This window comes from Zalophus californianus, chromosome 4 (assembly GCF_009762305.2).
Source record: "Zalophus californianus isolate mZalCal1 chromosome 4, mZalCal1.pri.v2, whole genome shotgun sequence".
Taxonomy (NCBI): domain Eukaryota; kingdom Metazoa; phylum Chordata; class Mammalia; order Carnivora; family Otariidae; genus Zalophus; species Zalophus californianus.
This window is the reverse complement of record NC_045598.1, coordinates 115,628,447-115,651,728: the sequence shown is the minus strand read 5'-3', so window position 1 is coordinate 115,651,728 and position 23,282 is coordinate 115,628,447. Positions and strand designations below refer to the sequence as shown.

At 37.1% G+C, this 23,282-nt stretch overlaps 1 protein-coding gene across 2 annotated transcripts in view; it reads left to right on the top strand.

The window, feature by feature from the left end:
• LYPLA1 (lysophospholipase 1) overlaps positions 1-23,282 on the top strand; it is a 29,445-nt gene that overhangs the window by 3,460 nt on the left and 2,703 nt on the right. The window contains exons 3-8 of one of the 2 annotated variants that reach the window (XM_027584044.1): positions 10,405-10,470; positions 12,031-12,078; positions 14,178-14,248; positions 17,033-17,106; positions 19,327-19,428; positions 20,628-20,804. In XM_027584044.1, the coding sequence (XP_027439845.1) occupies positions 10,405-10,470; positions 12,031-12,078; positions 14,178-14,248; positions 17,033-17,106; positions 19,327-19,428; positions 20,628-20,804 (538 nt within the window). The remainder of the gene's footprint in view (positions 1-10,404; positions 10,471-12,030; positions 12,079-14,177; positions 14,249-17,032; positions 17,107-19,326; positions 19,429-20,627; positions 20,805-23,282) is intronic. The other variant, XM_027584135.1, reaches the window with a different exon arrangement.

Here is a 23,282-nt window from a genome sequence, read left to right as displayed (position 1 = left end):
AGATCATAGTTTTCCTTCTAAAGTAAAACTGGCTTTTGTTAGGATTTTGAAAATGTTGTATTTGTATTGTAAAAAAATTCAAACTTTGACTATGAGAATAGTCCTAAAACTCAGTGATAAGTGTTTTTTTTTTGAGATAAGTGTTTTTGATAACATTTTTAAAAATGTTTTATTTTGAAATATTTTCAAATTTATGGAAGAGTTGCAAGAATAGAGATTGCTCAATATCTTTTACCCAGATCCACTAATCTCTTTGTTTGTTGAATGTGTGTGTTAATAATATGTTTGCTGAAATCCTTGAGAGTAAGTTGCAGTTACCTTGATTTTTCATTTCCACACTTTAGCTTGCATTGACATTTTTGCAGAGGTTAAGCTAGTCCCTAAGTTCATTAGATAAGTTTATGCATTTTTGGTACAAATACCGTATAGGCTATATGTCCTGTTCAGGGCATCATGTCAGGAGACAGATGATAGCCTTTGTCCCATTATTGATGCTTAACTTGAATCACTTGATTAAGGTGGTATTTTCCAGGTTTCTCTACTGCAGTTATTCTCCCTTTGTAGTTAAAAAGCAACTTGTAGGGAGATACTTGGAGACTTTGCAAATTGTATGTTAAACTTTTACCCAGTATTTTCAGCATCCGTTGATTCTTGCTTGACTCAATTGTTAATATGATGTGATTTCCCAAGTCTGTCACACTTTATTAGTTTGCCCCTCCCCATTTAATGCAGACTATAGATTTATGTAATGGGTTATATTCCATCATTGTTACTGTGTTTTAAAATTTTTAACTTTTTCTTTTAAAATAACTTCAAATTTAAGTAAGTATTGCAGAAATAGTATTTAGATCTCCTCATACCCTTTCCTGTTACCCAGTGGTGAAACATTTGAGCATATTGTAGAAATATTGCCTCATTACTCCATAATATTTTATTCTACTTATTTTTTTTTTAAGATTTTATTTATTTATTCATGAGAGAGAGAGAGAGGCAGAGGGAGAAGCAGGCTCCCAAGGAGCAGGGAGCCCGATGCGGGACTCGATCCCAGGACCCTGGGATCATGACCTGAGCCGGAGGCAGACGCTTAACCATCTGAGCCACCCAAGCGCCCACTCCATAAAATTTTAGTGTGTATTTTGTAAGCACAAGGACATTCCCCCATGACCACTATCATCAGATTTCTTGGTTCTGTCACATTTTCTTGGTTTGACCGAATCATGTCCTTTATGGGCCCAAGATCCAAACCAGGATCACACGTTGCATTTAGTTATTTATCGTGTCCTTAGTCTCCTTCAGTCTAGAGCAGTCTTTCCTTGTCTTTTATGACCTTCAGACTTTTTGAGAATACAGGCCAATTATTTTGTAGACTGTCCCTCAGTTTGGGTTTGTGTGATGTCTCCTGACTTAAGCCTTTTTGACAGGAATATCACAGAGATGTTGCCGTGTTCCTCTCAGAGGATTGTATCAGTTGCACACTATGTTGATTTTTGTTCCTTTACTGGTGATGTTACATTTTTTTCACCTGGTTAAGATGGTGTTTGCCCTGTTTCTCCACAGTAAAATAAATAAGGGTATTTACTGAAAAATATTTTGTGGGGAGATGTTTTGATACTATGAAAACATGTTTCTCACCAAATTTTCACCTATAGATTTTGCGTCCATTAATTATTTTTATCTATATCTATTATTGTGATAGTTCCAGATAATCTTTTAAAAAAATCCTTCATTCTAGATTTATTCATTGGCCGCTCTCCCTTCTCCCTTATTTATTATGTATGTATGTATTCGTGTATTCATTTTAAAGCATCAAATCAGGACAGACTCTTGGATTGCTCTTTTACTGTGAGGGTTACAAACTGTTAAATCTGTCATATATTTGATGGTCACATCATCCTACACTTGGCTATCAGAAGCCCCTCCAAGCTGCTCTTATGTCTTTGGGACCATGCCCCATCACTCCTTGAGCACTTTCTTGCTTTCTGGTGCAGCAAGATCTTTTCCAGGATCATCTTATGTTTTTTCTGCTTCAGTCCTGGGACTCAGCTCTTTTTTTCTTTTTCAAGAGCCCCGGTTCCTTTTAGTAGAGAATATTTAGGAACCAAGATCTGAGTGCTTTATGTGCTTACTGCTAGAATCATTACTTCTAGATCCTTTCAGTGGACAGAGCCGGGAGTATAGCTACATAACATACATGTGTAGACACATCTATATCAATTTTGATATCTACATACATTAAAATTAGGGGGTGTATACTGATTCCTCCAGTTCCACTCAGCACCACTGGGTTTATTCTAGCCTTCCCCCTTTCTGTATTTGTAATTCTATCAGAAACCTGGCTTCTGTTCTGGCAGTTATGGCCAGTAGTATACTTTGGCATTGCCCCCCTACTCACCCCCCTCCCAGCTGAATGTGACACCTGAAAGCTCAGTTCCAGTTAAGGGGAGCAGGAAGGAGAAAAGGCCAGGTGGAAAGCTTGGCCCTCTTCATGTAAACTTACCCTTCCCCTCATATATTCCAGGAGTTACTGGTCTGTGTTACCTATCTATGTGAGATTTTTCTAGGCTGTGGAGATTGTAAAGCTTAGAAGAAAAAGTTTCATAAGAAAAAAAAGACTAAAAAACCCAAAAGTTTCAAAGACAGAAACTGGTCAGGTAGATTAAACCTTACTGAGAGGGGTGCCTGGGTGGCTCAGTCGTTAAGCGTCTGCCTTCAGCTCAGGTCATGATCCCAGAGTCCTGGGATCAAGCCCTGCATCAGGCTCCCTGCTCTGCCGGAAGCCTGCTTCTCCCTCTCCCACTCCCCCTGCTTGTGTTCCCTCTCTCGCTGTGTCTCTGTCAAATAAATAAATAAAATCTTTAAAAAAAAAAAAGAAAAAACCTTACTGAGAGATCAAATAAAGAGAGGATTGTAAATAATATTGAATTGGCAACATGGGTATATTTTATGATCATTCATTTGCAAGTCCTTCTATAATCAAGAACTAAGAGAATTATAGGATGTGATTTGGGGATCATTAAGTTATAAGGACTAGGGAACTGTTCAACCTAGTTTAAGCAAAAAGCAGTATTTGTGGAAGGATACAAGGGTAGCTCTCTTGTATATAAAGTCCATGAAGGAAAAGATTTTTTTTTTAATTTTCTTGATCTATAACTCACATGCTATAAAATTGACCTGAGAACACAGATATTTTCTATTTAACTTAATACTGCATCCCCAGGACTTGGACAGTACTGGATATGAAGAACAACTAAGTATCTGTTGAGTAAATAAATGAATGAATGGGGAATTCCTGGGGAAAACATATAATGGGAATTAGTCACCAAGTATATTAGTTTCCTAGGGCTGCCATAGTAAAAAAACCATAAACTAGATGGCTTCAAGCAACAGAAATTCATCCTCACAGTTAAATAGGCTAGCAGTCCAAAATCAAGGTGTCAGAAGGACTATATGCACTCCCTCCAAAGGCTCTAGGGGAGAATCCTTTGCCTCTTCCAAGTTTGATGCCTCCTGGCATTCCTCGGCTTGTGGCAATGTACTTCCAATCTCTGCCTCCCTCTTCACATGACCTTTTTGCCATTTATCTGTGTTTCTTTTCTTTTTTTTTTTTCTCTCATTTCTGATAAGGACGCCAGTTACTAGATTTAAGACCCATCCTAATCCTAGCAAATCTCATCTTGATCCTTAACAGATTACATCTGCAAAGAGCCTCTTTCCAAATAAGATCACATTCTGAGGTTCCAGGGGGACATGAATTTTGTGGGGACTATCTAATCAACTACACCAACGCTATTCTCTCTGCCTTTTGTGCCCTTGTGGTCTCTCACTTTTCCTTCTTTCTATATATTTGCACAGTTTTCTCTGCTGACACACTTTCCTTATCACCCAAAAATGGACCACCCCAGCTCTGACTTTATATCACCCCTAGTTCTGGTGTTCATTTAAGAATCTGACCCATCTTGGATGCCTGCGTGGCTCAGTCAGTTAAGCATCCTTCTTCCGCTCAGGTCATGATCCCAGGGTCCTGGGATTGAGTCCTGTATCCGGCTCCCTGCTCTGCAGGGAGTCTGCTTCTCCCTCTGCCCCTCCTCCCCCTCGTTCTCTCAATCTCTCTCTTTCTCTCTCAAATAAATAAATAATCTTTAAAAAAAAAAAAAAAGAATCTTACCCATCTTGGGTCATTTTGCTCTTAGCCAGGTAGTTGGTAAGACTCATTAAGACAGGTAGGGGAGATTCCATGACAGTGATATGCTACTGGGACACAGATGGTGATGAGTTGTGTTTCTTGTGGAATCTTTGAGTTTTTAGTTCACAGCATATTACTTTGGAGTAGTGAAGATAATGAAAACAGACTTCAGTTACTTTGTAGTCTTTTCTAAAAGCACAACTGAGAAGTAAAATAGAGTGGATTTGTAGTATTTTTTGGGATATGCCTTGAAATTCACTTTTTGAACCCATAAAACCTGTGTGTGTGTGTGTGTGTGTGTGTGTGTGTGTGTGTGTGTGTGTCTGTTTCATTTTCTTTTCCTGTTTCTAATAATTAGGTGAAATATATTCTCATTGATGTAGGTTTTTGAACATTAGATTCCTTTTACTGAAGCTTTGTGTAGACATCTTAAATCTTTAGGTTTCCACTGACTTTGACAATTATCAAAAGGACAAGTTGGCCATAGTTTTGTATAATTCAGTTATTGTCAAAGATTTTTATAATCTGTGGGGACCTTTGAAATCATCCAGTACGACCAGCACAGATTATGGATGGGAAAACAGGACTGGAAAGACATTGATTTCTCATACTGTAGCATGCAAAAAAGTCACCTGGAAGGCTTGATTGTTGGTCCCCACCACCAGAGTTTCTGATTCAGTGGGTCTCGGATGGGGCCCAGGAATTTGCATTTCTAACAAGTTCCCAGATGATACTAGTGTTCCAGGGACCACACTTTTAAAAGCCACTAGACTGAACCATCTGAGGCCACACTTCTAGATAAAGGCACAGTTGGGACTAGAACTCAAGATTCCTATTCCTTTTTCTTATATGAGTATTTCTTGTGTAGAAGAGTAGTTGGCAAACAGTAGGCTGCAGTTCAATTCTGGCCTGCCACTTTTTAGAAGCTTATTTAGTTAATGTTATTTATTGATATATAATTCACATCCATAAAAGTCAACCTTTTTAAAGTGTACAATTCTATAGTTTTTAGTATATTTACAAAGTTGTGGAACCATCACTACTGTGTTAATTCCAGAATATTTCAACATCCCAAAAAGAAATGGCATACCCGTTAGCAGATACTCCTTGTTCCCTTCACAGGCAACCACTAATCTCCTTTCAGTGTCTAATCTCCTTTCAGTGTCTATGGATTTGTCTGTTCTGGGTATTTCATATAAATGAAATCAGATGATAGATGATCTTTTCTGTCTAAATTCTTTCACATAACATGTTTTTCAGGTTCATTCATGTTGTAATGTGTACCAGTACTTTATTACTTTTATTGCCAAATAATATTCTGTGGAGGGATATCCATGTATTGATCTTATGGATATACCATGTTTCTTTAATTCATCAATTGATGAACATTTGAATTGTTTCCACTTTTTGACTGTTAGCAGTAGTGCTACTCTGAGTATCTTTTTGCAAGATTTTGCATAAACGTAGGCTTTCAGTTCACTTGATTAATTGCTGAGTCAGTGGTAACTCTTTAACCCTTTGAGGAACTCCCAGACTGTTGTCCCCCGTGGCTGTACCATTTTACATTTCTACCAACAGTGTATGAGGGTTCTGATTTCTCCACATTCTCATCAATATTTGTTATTATCTTTCTTTTTGAAGAAAATGATTAATGACTAATCATGTTGATCATCTTTTCATGTGCTTATTAGTGATTTATATATCTTCATTAGAGAAATATCTATTCAATACCTTTGCTCATTTATTTTTTTTAAAGATTTTATTTATTTATTTGACAGAGAGAGATAGCGAGAGAAGGCAGCACAAGCAGGGGGAGTGGGAGAGGGAGAAGCAGTCTCCCCGCTGAGCAAGGAGCTTGAAACAGGGCTCTATCCCAGGACCCCGGGGATCATGACCTGAGCCAAAGGCAGAAGCTTAACCATCTGAGCCACCCAGGCACTCCAAAGCACAACAGTTTTTAATCCTGATGAGTTCCAGTTTATCTTTTTTTCTTTAGTTGCTTGTGCTTTTCGTGTTATTATCTAAGAAATCATTCCATATCATTGGTACCAAGCCTCCCCAGTTGTTAATCTTTTACCACATTGTGTATTTGTGCATGCACTCAAGGTCTTTATCTGTCTCCATATCTGTATGTATATACATATACTCATTATCTAGTGATCAGTCTTTTTTTTTTTTTTTTAATTCTTTGACATCAGCCCAAAGCATGATCTTCCATAATCTCTAAATACTCTGGTGTTTCCCATACCTGAGGATACTGTACATGACCAGCATACAACACTCCAAAGTAGGAAATCAGCATTGATCCAATACTACCGTCCAGTCCAAAGAATCCATTCAAATTTTGCCAGCTTTCCCAATTATGTGTTTCCTTCCTGATCCAAGATCCTTTCCAGTAATTTGTGTTTCATTATGAAATAGTTTATTAGGCTCTCATATCCTTTATATTTTTAAAATGTGGAGCCTTACCTCTGTACATTCTGTAGAATGACCAGCAGCTTAGGTTTAATGTCTCCTCATGACCGGACTCAGATCATTTATTCCTTTTTAATTCTTTCGGTAATAGTTTGATTGGGATATAATTTGATTACCACACAATTCACCCATTTGAATTCTGCAGTTCAGTCTTTAATGTATTCACAAAGCTGTGCAACCATTTTTATCCCTCCAAAAGGAAACCCTGTACTCTTTTTTACCCCCAGATCCCCCTTATTCGCAACCCTAGGTAACCACTAATCTACTTTCTATCTCTATAGATTCACCTATCCTGGACATTTCATATAAATGGAATCATATAATAGATGGTCTTTTGTAATTGGCTTTCTTTACTTAACATAATGTTTTTGAAGTTCATCCATGTTGTAATATATATTAGTACTTCATTTCTTTTTAAAGGTAATTTTTTTAAAAGTTTTTATTTATTTATTTGACAGAGAGAGATAGTGAGAGAAGGCAGCACAAGCAGGGGGAGTGGGAGAGGGAGAGGCAGGCTTCCCGCCAAGCAGAGAGCCCAGTGTGGGGCTTGATCCCAGGACTCTGGGATCATGACCTGAGCCGAAGGCAGACGTTTAACGACTGAGCCACCCAGGCGCCCCAGTACTTCATTTCTTTTTATTGTTCATCATATTCCTTTGAGTAGAATTGCTGGGTCATATAGTAACTCCATGTTACTAGCAGTATATGAAAATTCTGGTTTCTCCCCATCCTCATTAGCACTTGTTATTGTCTTTTTTATTATAGCCATCCTAGTGGGTGTAAGTGGTATCTTATTTTTGGTTTTATTTGCATTTATGTAATGACTAATAATGTTGAGCATCTTTTCCTGACCACGTTGGCCATTTGTGTATCTTTGGAGAAATGTCTGTTCAGGTCCTTTACCTATTTATTTTTAGGTTGTCTTTTTGTTTGTGGGTTTTAAGAGTTCTTTATATGTTATGGATACTAGACCCTTATTGAATATGGTTTGCAAATAATTTTCCATTCTGTAGTTTGTCTTTTCACTTTCCTCATAGTGCCCTCTGAAGCATAATAGTTTTTAATTTCGATGATTAAATTTTTTTCTTTGTCATTTGTGCTTTTGGTATCTCAGAAACCATGGCCAAATCCAACGTCACAGATTTTCATATATTTTCTTCTAGGAGTTTTATAGTTTTATCTCTTACATTTAGGGTGCCTGGGTGGCTCAGTATGTTAAGCGACTGCCTTCGGCTCAGGTCATGATCCTGGAGTCCTGGGATCGAGTCCCGCATCGGGCTCCCTGCTCAGCAGGGAGTCTGCTTCTCCCTCTGACCCTCTTCCCTCTCGTGCTCGCTATCTCTCATTCTCTCTCTCTCAAATAAATAAAATCTTTAAAAAAAATTAAAAAATAATAAAGAAACTAATTTATATCTCTTACATTTAAGTCTTTGGTACATTTTGAGTTAATTTTTGTGTATGGTGTGAGGTAGAAGTTCAACTTCATCCTGTTATATTGCAGCTACTTTCATTGAAAGATTATTCCTTCCCCATTGATTTTTTTGGAGGCACCCTTTTCAGAGATAAGTTAATCATAAATGGAGGGTTTATTTTTGTATTTTCAAATCTGTTGATTTGTAGGTCTTTCCTTATTTCAGTGCCACTCTGTCTTTATTACTATTGCTTTGTAGTAACTTTTGAAATTGGGAAGTGTGAGTCCGCCAACCTTACTCTTTTTTTAAGATTGTTTTGACATCTTCTCGGTCTCTTATATTTCCAACTGAATTTTAGATTTGGTTTGTCAATTTCTGCAAAGCCAGCTGTGATTCTGATAGAGATTGCATTGACTGTATATCAGTTTGGGAGTACTGCCACCTTAAAAATATTAAGTCTTGGGCGCCTAGGTGGCTAGTTGATTGAGCAGCCAACTTTTGATTTCTGCTCAGGTCATGATCTCAGGGTTGTGAGATGAGCCCCTTGTTGGGCTCCACACTCAACAGGGAATCTGCTTGAAGATTCTCTCCCTCTGCCCCTCCCACCACTTGCACACACTCTCTTTCTCTAAAATAAATAAATAAATGTTTAAAAAGAAGAATATTAAGTCTTTTGGTCCGTGAACATGGGATGTCCATTTATATAGGTCTTTAATTTATTTCAACATTTTTGTAGTTTTCGTAATGAGGTCTCATATATATCTCATATATCTCTATACACACATAAGACACACACATGAACTCACATATAAACACACATGTACACATGCAAAGCACATACACAACTCTAGAATAGTGCCTGGCTCATAGCTAGTGTTATATAAGTGTTAAAACTACTACTTTGTTATTAATTTTCCTATATGTCTTTAACATTTGGGGGAAGGTGGATTAAAATAGATAAATAATTATTGAAAATCATTTAACGTTTATTTAATTTCTAAAAAGTATTTTTTTAGATTTGTTTATTTTAGAGGGAGTGTGTGCGTGTGCATATGTGACTGGGGAAAGGGGCAGAGGGAGAGAATCTTCAAGCAGAGTCCCCACTGATCACAGAGCCCGTCACAGGGCTTGATCCCACAGCCCATGAGATCATGACCTGAGCCAGAACCAAGAGTCTGATGGTAACTGACTGAGCCATCAAGGCACCACGTTATTTATTTTATTTTAATTTATTTTTAAATTTTAAGGTTTTTAAAATATTTAATTATTTTTAAAACTTAAATAGGCTTCATGCCCAACATGGGGCTTGAACTCACGACCAGTAGAGGTCACATCCTCTACCAACTGAGCCAGCCAGGCACCCTTTAAGTTACTTTTACTTTATCCTTTAATAGAAGTAACATGTTTAGGGGATCCTAGGTGGCTCAGTCAGTTAAGCAGCTGACTCTTGATTTCTGCTCAGGTCATGATCTCAGGGTCGTGGGATTGAGCTCTGCATTGGCTCTGCTGGGCGGGGAGTCTGCTTAAGATTCTTTCTCTCCCTCTCCCTCTGCCCCCCCCAGAATAAAAAAAAATAAAAAAATAAATAACATGTAAAAAGTATCGGTTATAATGTCAAGTGTAAACAAGCAGGAAACTATGTATGTATAGTATCCCATTTTTGTAAAATCTGTATCTGTTTCTTAAGTGATGTGCATAAAAAATTGGGAGGAAATACATCAGAAGATTAACTGCTTATTTCTGGCTTGAAGGATTATCATGATTTTCAGTTTTTCTCGTATTCCATTTTGAACATGTATCTGTACATAAAACACACGAGTAAAGAATAGTAAATAAAGTGATTTTTAGTAGTACAGTAAGCATGTAGAGTTTATTTATATTTATTTATTAGCATATAGAGTTTAAGAATAACCGATTTACTCCTGAGGTGACTTTTATCATTATATGAGAATTCACATTATATAATATAATGTGAATTATATTATCTGTCTTGCCTAGTTTGTTAGGCACGTTGTTGTAAGATTATAAAGAGATAAACATATCTATATTTTGTAAATTGTAAAGCCCTGTGGAAATATATGAAAGAAAACACACTGCTCTTCAGAAATCTGGAGACATCATCTTTATTTGTAGGTAAAGCTTGAGTAGTAGTAGCCTTTGGGTTGTTTCTGCGTTGATAGTGGTGTTTTAATAGCATTGATGTTCCACACTTTTAAGATTTTACAAGGAGTTAACATTTATCCTTGCAAGTTTTTTAAAGTTACCATTCTGTTACTAACTTATTGGGATTTAAAATGGTATCTAATGGCATCATTCAAATAATTTCTCTACCAGGCATGGATGGGCAGAAGCCTTTGCAGGTATCAGAAGTTCACATATCAAATACATCTGCCCACATGCGTAAGTATTTTAATCTTTACATTTGTGATTCAGAATCTGGAGAGGAATAATTGTGATAGCTTTATTTTCGTAGAAAAGCATTTGAATATAATTAGTTTTTATCCTTTTAAATAATACAGTTTAAAAATAAAGATTAGTAAATTCTTTAAAACTAAACTGGTAACTTGGCTACATAGAATTTTTTTTTTTTTGGAAATTTAAAATAATGCTTTCTTGGAGGTCAATTGAACTCAGAGCTAGGAAAATTCCTTTAGATATACAAACATCTGAGATCTAAGGATATCCATGAGGTATCTCTGAAGGGGATTTATTTATTTGTCAGGTTTGTGAGAGATCTTTATTTACTATGTTGAAAACACTCCTAAATTTTATCAGCTAAAGGCAATGTGTGTGCTGTGGAAAGAACACAGGTTTTAAAGTCTGATAGATTTGGTTTTGAATTCTGAAAATGTTTGTGGATGTCAGAAACTATAAAGTTTTGAACAAACTCAGAAAATTGCTGAGATTGGCAAGGTTTTAGGTCAAAAGGTTGCTGAGAAACAATAGCTGTGGAGAAGACAAATGGGATTAGATACGTGCTCTTAGGTTAGTAATTCATCCTCAGAAGTGGTAGTAGCAGTAGAGCTGATAAATGTGAAAGAGGAAATGGAAAGAGGAAAAATATGTGATGAGGTAAGAAAACTTCTTTCCCCTTTTTATCCTGAAATAGAAGGTTTATCTGACCTCTGTAGGCTACAGCTGAATACTATGGCAAGAATGTCTGTGTCCTCTATTATTCTGTTTCATTATGAGACAGAATTCTTGATTATATTAGGATTTCTGCTGTATTGTTATTGGCCCCAGGACTGATTTGATTTAAGGCTATTTCCCAGTCTAGGGAAGTTCATGTTCTCAAAGAAATTTTGATAAGATTTTGTGACCTCTAAGGTAGACTTGTTTCATGAGTTAGGAGGTTAGTGGTAAGATGTAGTTCTAGTGTATTTATTTTTCTTTTCTTTTGTACCTAGCTATATTCAGGTTACCCAGCAGATTTTTCATCACAGACCTGAATTGGGTATAGTGGACACTTAGGCAAAACTTATATTTCCCATATTTATTTAGAGGTCTCTTAAATAACCAAGTATGTAGATAGAATATAAGCAAAAATGTAATCTGACTGTATGAGAATTGATGTACTATATCTGTGCAGTAAATTGCTCATTTCCTAAACCCTTAGCCAGAGTCTCATATTTCATACATTTCCAACTCTCTTGGTTACTTGTTTTCCTTGTCATGTCTGGTTTGAAAGTATTAAATAAGGGAGTTGAGATAGGAAAATATTTTTTATTTGCCAAGCTTAGTCCTTTCCAGCTGCTGTTCCATCTTCAGAATACATTTGGGGGTTACGTAGAAAAAATGACACAGGTGTGGATGCAGTGACACAGTTCATATGTTACAATTGTAGCATACAGTTTTGTGTAAGCCTCAAGTAATTATCTATTCTTAATTGATGAAATTTATCAGGTTTTATGCCTTGTTACATTACTCTTATTTTGATGTTTTTTTTTCTTTCCCGTGTAGACCAATTATGCCTGTAACATTGAATATGAACATGGCTATGCCTTCTTGGTAAGTATCAGTAAGAACTTATTTATACTTAGTTTTTGTCTTTTCCTTTTTTTTTTTTTTAACTGGAAGTGCTTTTCCATGTAGCAATTTTTAATTAGCTATTTTTATGTTGCAAAGTTATACAATTAAATTTAACCTTAAACCTTTAAGCTTAACCTTAAAGTTTTGTATTTTAGACTCAGGGTTAAACTTAAGGAGCTGCACCAAAAGGTAGAGAAACAGGAGAAAATGGGTAGACAGAAATACTGTAGAAAATATCTCTTATTGCTTGATAAACCTTTGCTGGTTTCAGTGACCCAACATTTAAATGACCCCATGTGGCATACACTCTAATTAAGCAACAGCCTTTCACCCTTCCAATATGTTGCCTTCCTGGAGAGTTGACAAGTTTTTAAGGAAACCACTTCCTCTTCCACCCTCTCAAGATATTTTCACATTCCCTTGTATTTTTTTTAATTAATTTATTTTTTTAAGTCTCTCAGGGGTCTTGTTTCAGTTTCTACCATGGAAGTAGGACAATAAAAGCAGCAGATTGGTAAAAGCCATTCTTTCTCATCAAAATCTAGTTCAGTGATGCTTAGTGTCATTTTAATGATGTTTAAAATTGTTTAAAATTGTTTATTTTTTTAATTAAGATATAATGTATTATTTGTTTCAGGGGTACAGGTCTGTGATTCATCAGTCTTACACAATACCTAGCGCTCACCACAACACATATCCTCCCCAGTGTCCATCACCCAGCCACCCCTTTCCCCCATCCGCCTCCCCTCCAGCAACCCTCAGTTTGTTTCCTAAGATTAAGAATCTCTTACGGTTTGTCTCCCTCTCTGGTTTTGTCTTGTTTAATTTTTTTCCTCTCTTCCCCTATGATCTTCTGCCTTGTTTCTTAAATTCCACATATCAGTGAGATCATACGATAATTGTCTTTCTCTGATTGACTTATTTTGGTTAGCATAATACCCTCTAGTTCCATCCATGTCATTGCAAATGGCAAGATTTCATTTTTTTTAATGGCTGCATAATATTCCTGTGTGTGTGTGTGTATGTACGTGTACACCACATCTTTTCTGGACATCTGGGCTCTTTCCATAGTTTGGCTATTGTGGACATTGCTGCTATAAACATTGGGGTGCACGTGCCCCTTCAGATCACTACATTTGTATCTTTGGGGTAAATACCCGGTAGTACAATTGCTGTGTCATAGAGTAGTTCTATTTTCAACTTTTGGAGGAACCTCCATACTGTTTTCGAGAGTGGCTGCACTGGCTTGCATTCTCACCCTTGTGTGTTTTATAGTCAGGAAGTAGAGTCAGTTCTTTGTTCCTCTAAGCTACTTCCAGTCTATTGTCATCTTGTAGTCTCTTCTTGTTCCTACCCATGTCTTATCCACCCCTTCACTTTCTTTTTCTCTCTTCTGGATTCCTTAGAAGCTTTTACAAGTTCCTGCCTACTTTGCTCTTTGGTTCTTTCATCTTCCCTCTCTGGCAAAATTCTCATCCGGAACCAAAATTTTTAGCTAATGTGGCTAGAGACCATAATGAAAGGATGTAACTTGATAGAGAAATGGAAAGGGCCAGAGGAAAGCTTCCCTTGGGTCTCTAGTTGGAGGTATCTACTATGTGTGATGAAAATGTTTTGCAGAATGTGGCTAGAGCTCAGTGTAATTCCTCTGCTCAATACTTATGAAGGTAGTAGTGCATGCGAGAATGACATGGTAAAGTAGTTCTGTTCCATTGGATTGACTTACGATGCAATAGAGGGAAAGGAATGGCTGGAATTTATTGCAAACTTTTTAGAGGAATGTGCGATGAGATTCCTGCTTGGCTGTAAGATTGGACTAGGTATTTTCTTAGATGTTCTTACCCTAAAATTATGTGGCATTGTGATTTTTTTAACATTAGAATCTGTATCTAGTTGGTGAAAGGAACATGTAGAATGTCATAATCACACATTTAAGTTAATTTTTTGGCCTCTGTAGACATTTTGAGTTTCATGTTCATGGTTAGTTCTTTTTATCCTGAGTTTAGTGAAACATACTTACCATGAGTACATATTTTTAGAATCAAAGAGCTCTTTTAAGATTTTGCCTTATTTTCCAGGTTTGATATTACTGGGCTTTCACTAGATTCACAGGAGGATGAACCTGGAATTAAACAGGCAGCAGAAAATGGTGAGTACAGAAACATAAAGACAAAAGCATTCTCATTTTAGTAGGTTCAGTAGTTTTATTGATGTTGATGAAATAATACACAATTATCTGAACTTAGGAGGTGATGCTATTTCCTTCCTTTCTGATCAGTCTCTAACTTGTTTGCCACGATGTCCCCATGGACTCCCTTAACTATAAATGAAGATGAAATGAATGGGGAAGAATGGCCTTTATCAAACTTCATTTCTGTTGGATACATAATTTTGCTTTGATTTACATAGACTAATGGAGAAAATAGCAATTTAATAGTTGTGGCCATTTATCTTCATTAAGGAGACTTGAAATAAGGATGGGTATAGTGATACAATCATATATAACACAATTTATGTTGGTTAATTTTAGTGTGGTAATAATAAATGCCACTGATTGAATACTTAGCTGTTAAAGAAGCCAGGTAATTCTTGTAAAACATCTCATTTAACACTGCTATGACATAAGTCTTGGCTCTACTTTACAGAATCTCCAAAGTGTATTCTCTGGTTGGTATTCCATTTTCCTTATGGACATGGTAATTCCGTTTATTTTTAGGGTGAAAGCATAAAGAACACTAGCTTATTGGGAGAAATCTAGTTTTAGAAAATGTATAGAGGCATAAAAAAAGAAAAAAGAAGATGTATAGAGGCCCCCTTTTATGTATGCGCTGAGGTATTTACAGAAAGGTGGGGTCACTGGGATTGACTTGAGAATAACTGGGTGGTGGCGCAGCAGGGTTGATGAAACAAGCCTGGCTGTGAATTGGTAGTTGCAGAAGTGAAGTGATGTGTACCTGGGAGTAACTGCACACTCTTTCTATTTTTAGATTTGTTTGAAAATTTCTAAAATAGCTTAAAAACCAGTAGGATCCTTTTTAAAAATGTTTTTAAAGAACTCTTAAAAACTTTAAAACAGGGAAGATACACTCAAAATGCAGTGGAGATTTGAGACTGTCAAACCAAGAACACTGGCTTTTTTAGGATCATCAATAAGTAGGTCAAATCAAGAATCCTAGAGCTAGGGTTTTTTCAAACAATAATAAATGACAAAAATAGGTATTGGGTTTGGGAGTGAGTTGTTAGAACTTGCAGAAGATAGGGAGGGGCAGGGCCTTGTGGAGAAGACTGGTAAGCCTGGTAAGTTCCATCCTAGTGATAGAGTTGGCCTCTGACATACGAGCCATTTCTTTCCTTTCCAAGGTGATGTATTATTGGAGAAAGTGAGGCTCAGACTTAGAGCTAGGAAAGAATGGAGGCTCCGTTTGAGGCCTACAAGAGTAAGCTCCTGAACAAAGAAGAGAGCGTTCAGGTTAGGTCCAGGGAGCACAGTGGTGCCCTCGCCCTTATGCAGAAGGTGATTGAAATTGGAATGCACTGTTCCACCGCTGATGTCTTTGTAGTTTGTCAACATTATCTCAGCGCTTGGTGTAACCTTGAGGGGTAAAGCTTTGTGAAACTCGGCGGGAAGTGTCCCAATAGCTTGCGAGTGGCAAGTGAAGCAGAGGGAGAGGGACAAGCAGACTCTGTGCTGAGCACGGAGCCTAACACTGGGCTTGATCTCACAACCCTTAGACCATGACCTGAGCTGAAATCAAGAGTTGCCGCCTGACCTACTGAGCCACCCAGGCTCAGTCCTGCCACTTCCACAGTCTCCATCTGACTGAGGCTGTGCCGTCTCCCTAAATAAATCCCTCACATTTCTCAGCACTTCTTTTATTTCTTAAGCCCCCTTTGCTGTTCTCTAGCCCATTCTTCCATGCCATAGTCAGGGCATTACTTTTCATACTCATTCTAACTCAGTACTAAACTTTATATAAAAAGAAAATTTTTCATTTGGGCATTTGTTTTTTGCAGTGTTTTAGAAAAAAACAGATTTTTATTTTTTGATAAAAAGGAAGAAATACGAAGTTGGAAATTTTAATCTTGAAAAATGAAACTCTTGGGGCATCTAGGTGGCTCAGTTGGTTAAGCATCTGCCTTTGGCTCAGATCATGATCCTGGGGTCCTGGGATGGAGCCGTGTGTTGGGCTCCCTACTCAGCAGGGAGACTGCTTCTCCCTCTCCCCCTGACCGTCACCCCTGCTTGTGCTCTCAGTTGTGCTCTCTCGCTCAATAAATAAAAAATCTTTAAAAAAAAAACGAAACTCCTGCACATATGTAAAAATGAAAGGACATAGTTTGTGTAGTTACTAAAAAAAAACACTGGACAGATTATAAAGAAAAAGGAAATTCTAGGAGTCATCAACTTTTATAGTTAATGATCTGTGTCAAAGTATTTTGCAGAAACAAAAGAACTCATTTGATTTTTTTTCCTGCATCATTTACTGGCTATAGGAAAAATTAGTACTATAGTTTTTAAAAATAATAGAATGAACTTTTTAAACACTATAAATCACAAACTGTGTAATATACTTTATTTATATTTTAAAATGGTAACTTTTAGGTACAAATCCTGTGATTCATTGGAGAGAAATATAAATGTATATGAGCAGAATTGACCATAGATAAAAGAATATCTGTTGATTGATAAGAGAAAGAACTGTTTATAAATTATGTAAGAAATAATTGAACAGTTTAAGCAACACCTGCAAAACGAGTTTTATAATGAAAATACATTCTAGGTTTGTATTTTAGTAGAGTGCTTCAAGTTTTTCACTTGTTTCGACCTTTAATATACTTCGTGCTTTTCTGTAATTAATTTTATCCTATTTAAAATGGTATCTTTTGGCTTAACTTTGAAAGTATTAGTGATTTAATTTTATGTTGTTTTTAGTAAAAGCTTTGATAGAGCAAGAGGTGAAGAATGGCATTCCTTCTAACAGAATTGTTTTGGGAGGATTTTCTCAGGTAAGATAAAGTTTGGGTGATATGTCATTGGTATATTTATCTAGGAGTCTGTGGGTTCTGTCCTTTTCTATGGAGGAGTCTTTTTTTTTAGTACATGTTACAGAATCTGATATACTGGGTTTTTTTAATATATATATACTGTTACCTTTAATGCTGAATTAAGCTTGAATGGACTAGATATAGTTAATTATGATAATATACTCTTTTGCTTTTTTAGTTTTCTCTCCAGCAATTGCCTTCAACTTCTAGATTATGTCTTGAAAATCAATTTATTAATAAGTAAATTGATTAGAACTTGGAATATATTTTCTTAAAATAATTAGGACATATGTAGTTTAGGTATCTAAGTTGATGCTGTGTACCCCTTTAAACAAAATTCTAATTTAATAAACACAAGTATAGTTCCCCTATCCTAGGAGGAGACTACTGATAGGAACAGTAAAATAGAAAACAAGAGAATTTCTTCCCTCTTTTTATCACAGATTCCCAGTGGTTGAGCCCCACAAACTCCCCCCTTGGGGCAAAAATCCAAGTAAGGGCTCCCACAAAGTGTCCCACAATGTTGGAGGTTGCTGGTTGTTCCCCCTGGGTTCTCTTCTCCCACAACAGGAACCAGACACCCTGGGGATACTCTCCAGGTGGTGCTGCACTGGCTTGGGAGAGGGGCAGTGCACTCAGCCTATAGCCATTTCTCTTACCTTTCAGTGTGGTCTCTTTTGGTCTCTTTGGTTCACAGGAGCGTGGTTCACAGCCTCACGCTCTCCCCTCCATGTGCTAAGATTCTCTCAGTGGTGTCCTTTCCATGATTAGATGTTAGACCTATATCCCATCATGCTGATGGCACTTTATCATCTTTATTCTTCTTGTCTTATAAAATAGATTGTAGATTGTAGATTGTAGATTTAAATATGTGATGGTTTATTTTTGGCATCTTTCTTCTTCTTTCTGTACTTTTTCTCCTACCTTATATACTTTTTCTGCAGACGTAGTTACCTCGTATTGACCTTAGATCTTTCTTTCAGCTTATCACATGTTCACCTTTTCACCCATCCCAAATTGCTCTAGCTTCTAGTCTGTAAAGCTTCTAAATCAACAACTTAGTGTTCAGACTACCTGAATTAGGCCAATGTCAGAATTATGGAATTCTTTAGAAGTTAGCATTCAATAGATAGATAGTTTGCCAATACAATAAAAAGATGTTCCTGGTTTGGTATTTGTTGAAGTCAAGATAATGTCTATTGTAATGCACATTGTGATGTAGATGTAGGTACAGAAATGAATGCTTGATTCAAATAAAAAAGCTAACATAGGAGACTGTATAGTTGAGATTCACTGATTACAATTTACAGAAAGGAATTCCTCTTACCTTAAGAAAGAGCAGGTTATGAGTCTGTGGGATCACATCAGGAAAACCAAGGATGAGAATGAATCAGAGCCTCAGGGAATAGCTAAGATTTGGAAAGCCCTCATGGCTTTCTCTCCATCTCCTGTTTTTTCTGCTCATCTGCTTCATTTGGCTCTTCATCTACAGTTGGCGCTCTGCACCTTTGCAGCCTATAGCTTTTCCAGTTCTTGAATTTACAGGTTACCATTCCAGCCACCCAAAGAGACAGACTGACAGTCACTGAATCCCAATTTCAAAATCTTGAGAAAAGGAACATGACTATCTTGGATGAGAAAGAATCTCATGTTTTCATGGGGCCCAGTGACCCACAGCACAGGCATGGTCAGAGTGACGTGGCATCCAGATAACTGATGGGAATGCTCTTCCCAGAGTGCAGGGTATTGTAAGCTGGGTAGACGGATACTCTGAAGGTGTCTGCTACAGAGTCCTTATTATCTTGACTTTTTGTTGTAGAAAAGATTACCAGCTTAAGACTAGGTTTGATTTTATACCTAAACTTTTCAGAGGAGCAAATAAGTATGTTTAGAATGTTCCTAAGGCAGTTGTAAGTGCATTTAAATATACAATTAACTGTTTCTTAACTGATTGGGTGGTTGCTATGTTCTCACAGTGGTCTTCAGTGTAGAGAATCATGTCCTTTAGGACATGGTGGGGTGGAGTATGTATGTATTTCTGCTAGCTTGCCTGATTTGATTTGACATGAACCACACAGGTTGATTTTTTTCCTTAATGGACATCATTAATAACAAGAAATCTCTTAAGTTGCTGCTAGCAGAGGATGTGTTGCATTGACTTTTCTCTGCTTGTTTTTCCAGGGAGGAGCTTTATCTTTATACACTGCTCTCACCACACAGCAGAAACTGGCCGGTGTCACTGCACTCAGTTGCTGGCTTCCACTCCAGGCTTCATTTCCACAGGTAGCCTGAGTGATACCTGTAACATTACTGATAATGTTGGAGAGACGTTCATTTTTTTTTTTTTAATTAATCAACTATATATTTTTAGAGAAGTTTAAGTTCATAGCAAAGTTGAGCAAAAAGCACAGTAAGTTCCCATCGGTGCACAGGCTATGGACACCCTGCAACCCTGTGGTACATTTGTTAGAATGTGTCAGGTCATCACGCAAAGCCCATAGTTTATATCAGTCATCCTTTTTAAAAAATAATTTTCCTGGACTTTGTGATGTACTAGTAGGCTTTATTTGAATACTATATTGTCTTTATTGTGGATTGCAGAGACTGGAGTAAGAAATAAGTCCTTTTGTCATAAATTTTATATTTGAAGTGTTTGATACATTTTAAAATGTATATATAAATTAGGGCAGTATTTTACACATATAATATTTTCAAAAGTTCAGTATTTTTACTGCTTGATAGCAGAATTTTACCATAGAATAGAATTTCTAAGTACTCAGTAGTGTAAAGCAATATATAATATACATGGGAGAAGTGGACGTTTATTTTCCAATTTACTTTTAAATCTAGGATTTTTTTCCTCATCACTATATAGTAATTCTTTGGTGTCTTACACATACTATTTTATTTATTAAGATAGTTTATTAACCATCTTATTTAAATCAATTAAATAAGAACTGAGAAGAACATGATTCAGTTAAAACATACCTCTCATCTCAAGACACTGAACATATAAAGAATAAGAAAGAGTCTTCTTCAGGGAACCACTTCATTGGGAAAACAGTAATACGAGACAGGGTAGGGGCACCTGGCTGGCTCATTTGGTTAAGCGTCCGACTCTTGATTCCAGCTCAGGTCATGATCTCAGGGTCATGAGATCAAGCCCCATGTCAGGCTCTGTGCTCAGCTGGGAGTCTACTTGAGATTCTTTCTCTCCCTCTGCCCCTCTCCATGCTTGCGTGCTCTCTAAATAAATAAATAAAATCTTAAAAAGCAAGACAGGGTAATCATATGTCCTATAAAAGTTTAACTAAAGAGTTGTGGGGAGCATAGGGATAGAAGGAATTTTAGTTCTGTGGCCGAATAGAACCTATGATGTAAGTGACATTGTATGTGCATATCTATCTATAGTTGTAAATGCCTGGCATATAATACTCTATACATTTGAATAAATAATACTAGTTTTCTTTTATTTTTTGCAGGGGCCTATCAGTGGCATTAATAGAGATATTTCTATTCTTCAGTGCCATGGAGATTGCGATCTGTTAGTTCCCCTAACGTTTGCTTCTCTTACTGCCGAAAAGCTAAAAACATTAGTAAATCCAGCCAATGTAACCTTCAAAACCTATGAAGGCATGAGGCACAGTTCATGTCAACAGGTAATTGGAAGGAGTGATTACAGACACATATTTGCAACTTTCTTCATGTGATATTTTTAACATAAGTAACATTTGATTGGGTAGTTAAAGGAGTTAATGAATTCGCACAGAATCATAGGTTGGCAGGATTTAGATCAGCATTTATTCAATTTAATTCAACAAACGTTCACTGTTTTCCTATTACATGCAAGCTTTGTACATAATTCAGAGACAAAAAGTCCTTTTTATTAAAATGTAAGCTAAATTAATAAAATTTAAAATTTAATAGGGGAGGATATATATCCAAATACTTGTGTAGAAAACAGAATGTGGTAAGTGTTATATTAGAAGTTTTTAAAGTTCTCTAAAACACTGAGAAGAGTGAGATTAATTTTATCTTGAGAAGTACTGAAAAACAGAATGTGGTAAGTGTTATATTAGAAGTTTTTAAAGTTCTCTAAAACACTGAGAAGAGTGAGATTAATTTTATCTTGAGAAGTACTGCGATCATGAAGAAAAAGCTAGATTTAGAAGAATGGGTAGGATTTTGATAGCAAGTGTGCAGAGAAAGGGAAAGGGAAAGCAAGCTGTCCAGTTGGGCCATAGTCTTATGAAGAGCTGGCTGTCTTAGAGCAGGATGCCATTCATAAAGTAGATACAAGGAACAGTTTTAGGGTAACCGGAAGGAGATAATACTGAGTTTATTGAACATACTGAGATTGATATACCCCCCATGATAACAAAATGGGATGTTGGAAATATTTGTCTGAAGCTCAAGCCTGTAATAGAGATTTAGAATAATTGCCAATATTATTAATTACTGAAGAATTACCATGGGAGAATATCATGAGAAAAAAGCCAAGGGATAGAACTTGGGAGGGGATTAGGAGTTAAATGTGGAATGAGAGTGCAGGAGAGAATTTCAGTACAGCACCTGGCTGGCTCAGTCGGAAGAGCGTGCAACTCTTGATCTTGGGGTTGTGAGTTTGAGCCCCACGTTGGGTGTAGAGATTACATACATACATACACAAACTTTTTAAAAAATTGGTTAGGTTATTTAAGAAAAAAAAAAAAAAGGGGGTTCCTGGGTGGTTCAGGGAGTTAAGCATCTGCCTTTGGCTCAGGTCATGATCCCAGGGTCCTGGGATTGAGTCCCACATCCGGCTTCCCTGCTCTGTGGGGAGCCTGCTTCTCCCTCTCCTGCCTACCCCCCACTCACGCTCTCTCTCCCTCGCTCTTTCTTACTCTATGTCAAATAAATAAAATCTTAAAAAAAAAAAGAAAAAGAATTGTAGAGTGGGAGGGAACAGTGTCCCATGATTCAGAGAATGATTGAGGAAAAATAGGCTGGGAAGAAACTACCCAATAGTAAGCCATCTGTGACCTTGGATGTTTGGGGAGATGGAGCCTGCAGTGGATTGTGTAAAGTGGATAGAGAAATGGGAAAAACGTTTATTGAAAAGGTTGTGAAGAGGGAAAAAAGTAAAAAAAAACTCTCTTTAATGGATGGGAGAAAAAGACTCCCTTGGCGGGGGAGGGAGGAAGAAAATGTGATGAAGAGAAGATAATAATCCAATGGAAGAATCTTAGGGAGATCTAATAATGTAAATAAGCCTTAAAATGGATAGTGCTTGCCTTCAAAGAGGAGAACAACACTTAAGAATCTAAAAGAGGGTGGATGAATATGAACAAGGATTGCTGAGGTAGTACTAGTTGAGAGTTCACATTAAATCCTCTTTGTCTTTAAAGTAGGAGATATGGTCACTCGATAAGAATGAAGGAGGCCTGCATCGGTTTGGAGGCTTGGAAAGGCCTAAAATAAAAATTAATTGCCAAGCATTGAGGTAGTCCCTAACAAAACTGTTTTGTAACCACTCAGCCTGGCTGAATCATTTGTTTTACGGACAGAGAAAAGTGTTAGAAATATGATTTATCCAGAAAGATAAGGGGGCCTGGGATTCTAGCCTATTATTGAGAACATAGTTGAAACCATCAGCAAGTGCTGAATCCAGAAAACAGGTGGGCTGGCACTCTGAGTATCCAGGAGGGAACGAGGGTCTAGAGCATTGGTTTCCAAAGTAGGCTTTATATCACAAATACCCTGGAGCTTAAACATTCAGACACCAGAACTCCAAACTCCACAATTCTGATTCAGCACATTGGGGGTTAGCAGGTATACTCAGGTATTTGTGTTCATATGGATGTGTTTTTAAAATAAAAGTTCCAGGGACGCCTCAGTGGCTCAATGGGTTAAGCAGCTACCTTTGGCTCAGGTCTTGATCCTGGGGTCCTGGGACTGAGTCCCACATCGGGCTTTTTAGCAGGGAGCCTGCTTCTCCCTCTGCTTGCTGCTCTCCCTGCTTGTGCTCTCTCTCTCTCTGACAAATAAATAAAATCTTAAAAAAAAAAAAAAAAAGATGCCGTTTACCTAATCTCTACACTCAGTGTGGGGCTGGAACTTACCTGAGATCAAGGGTCGCACACTGTTTGCACACCCCA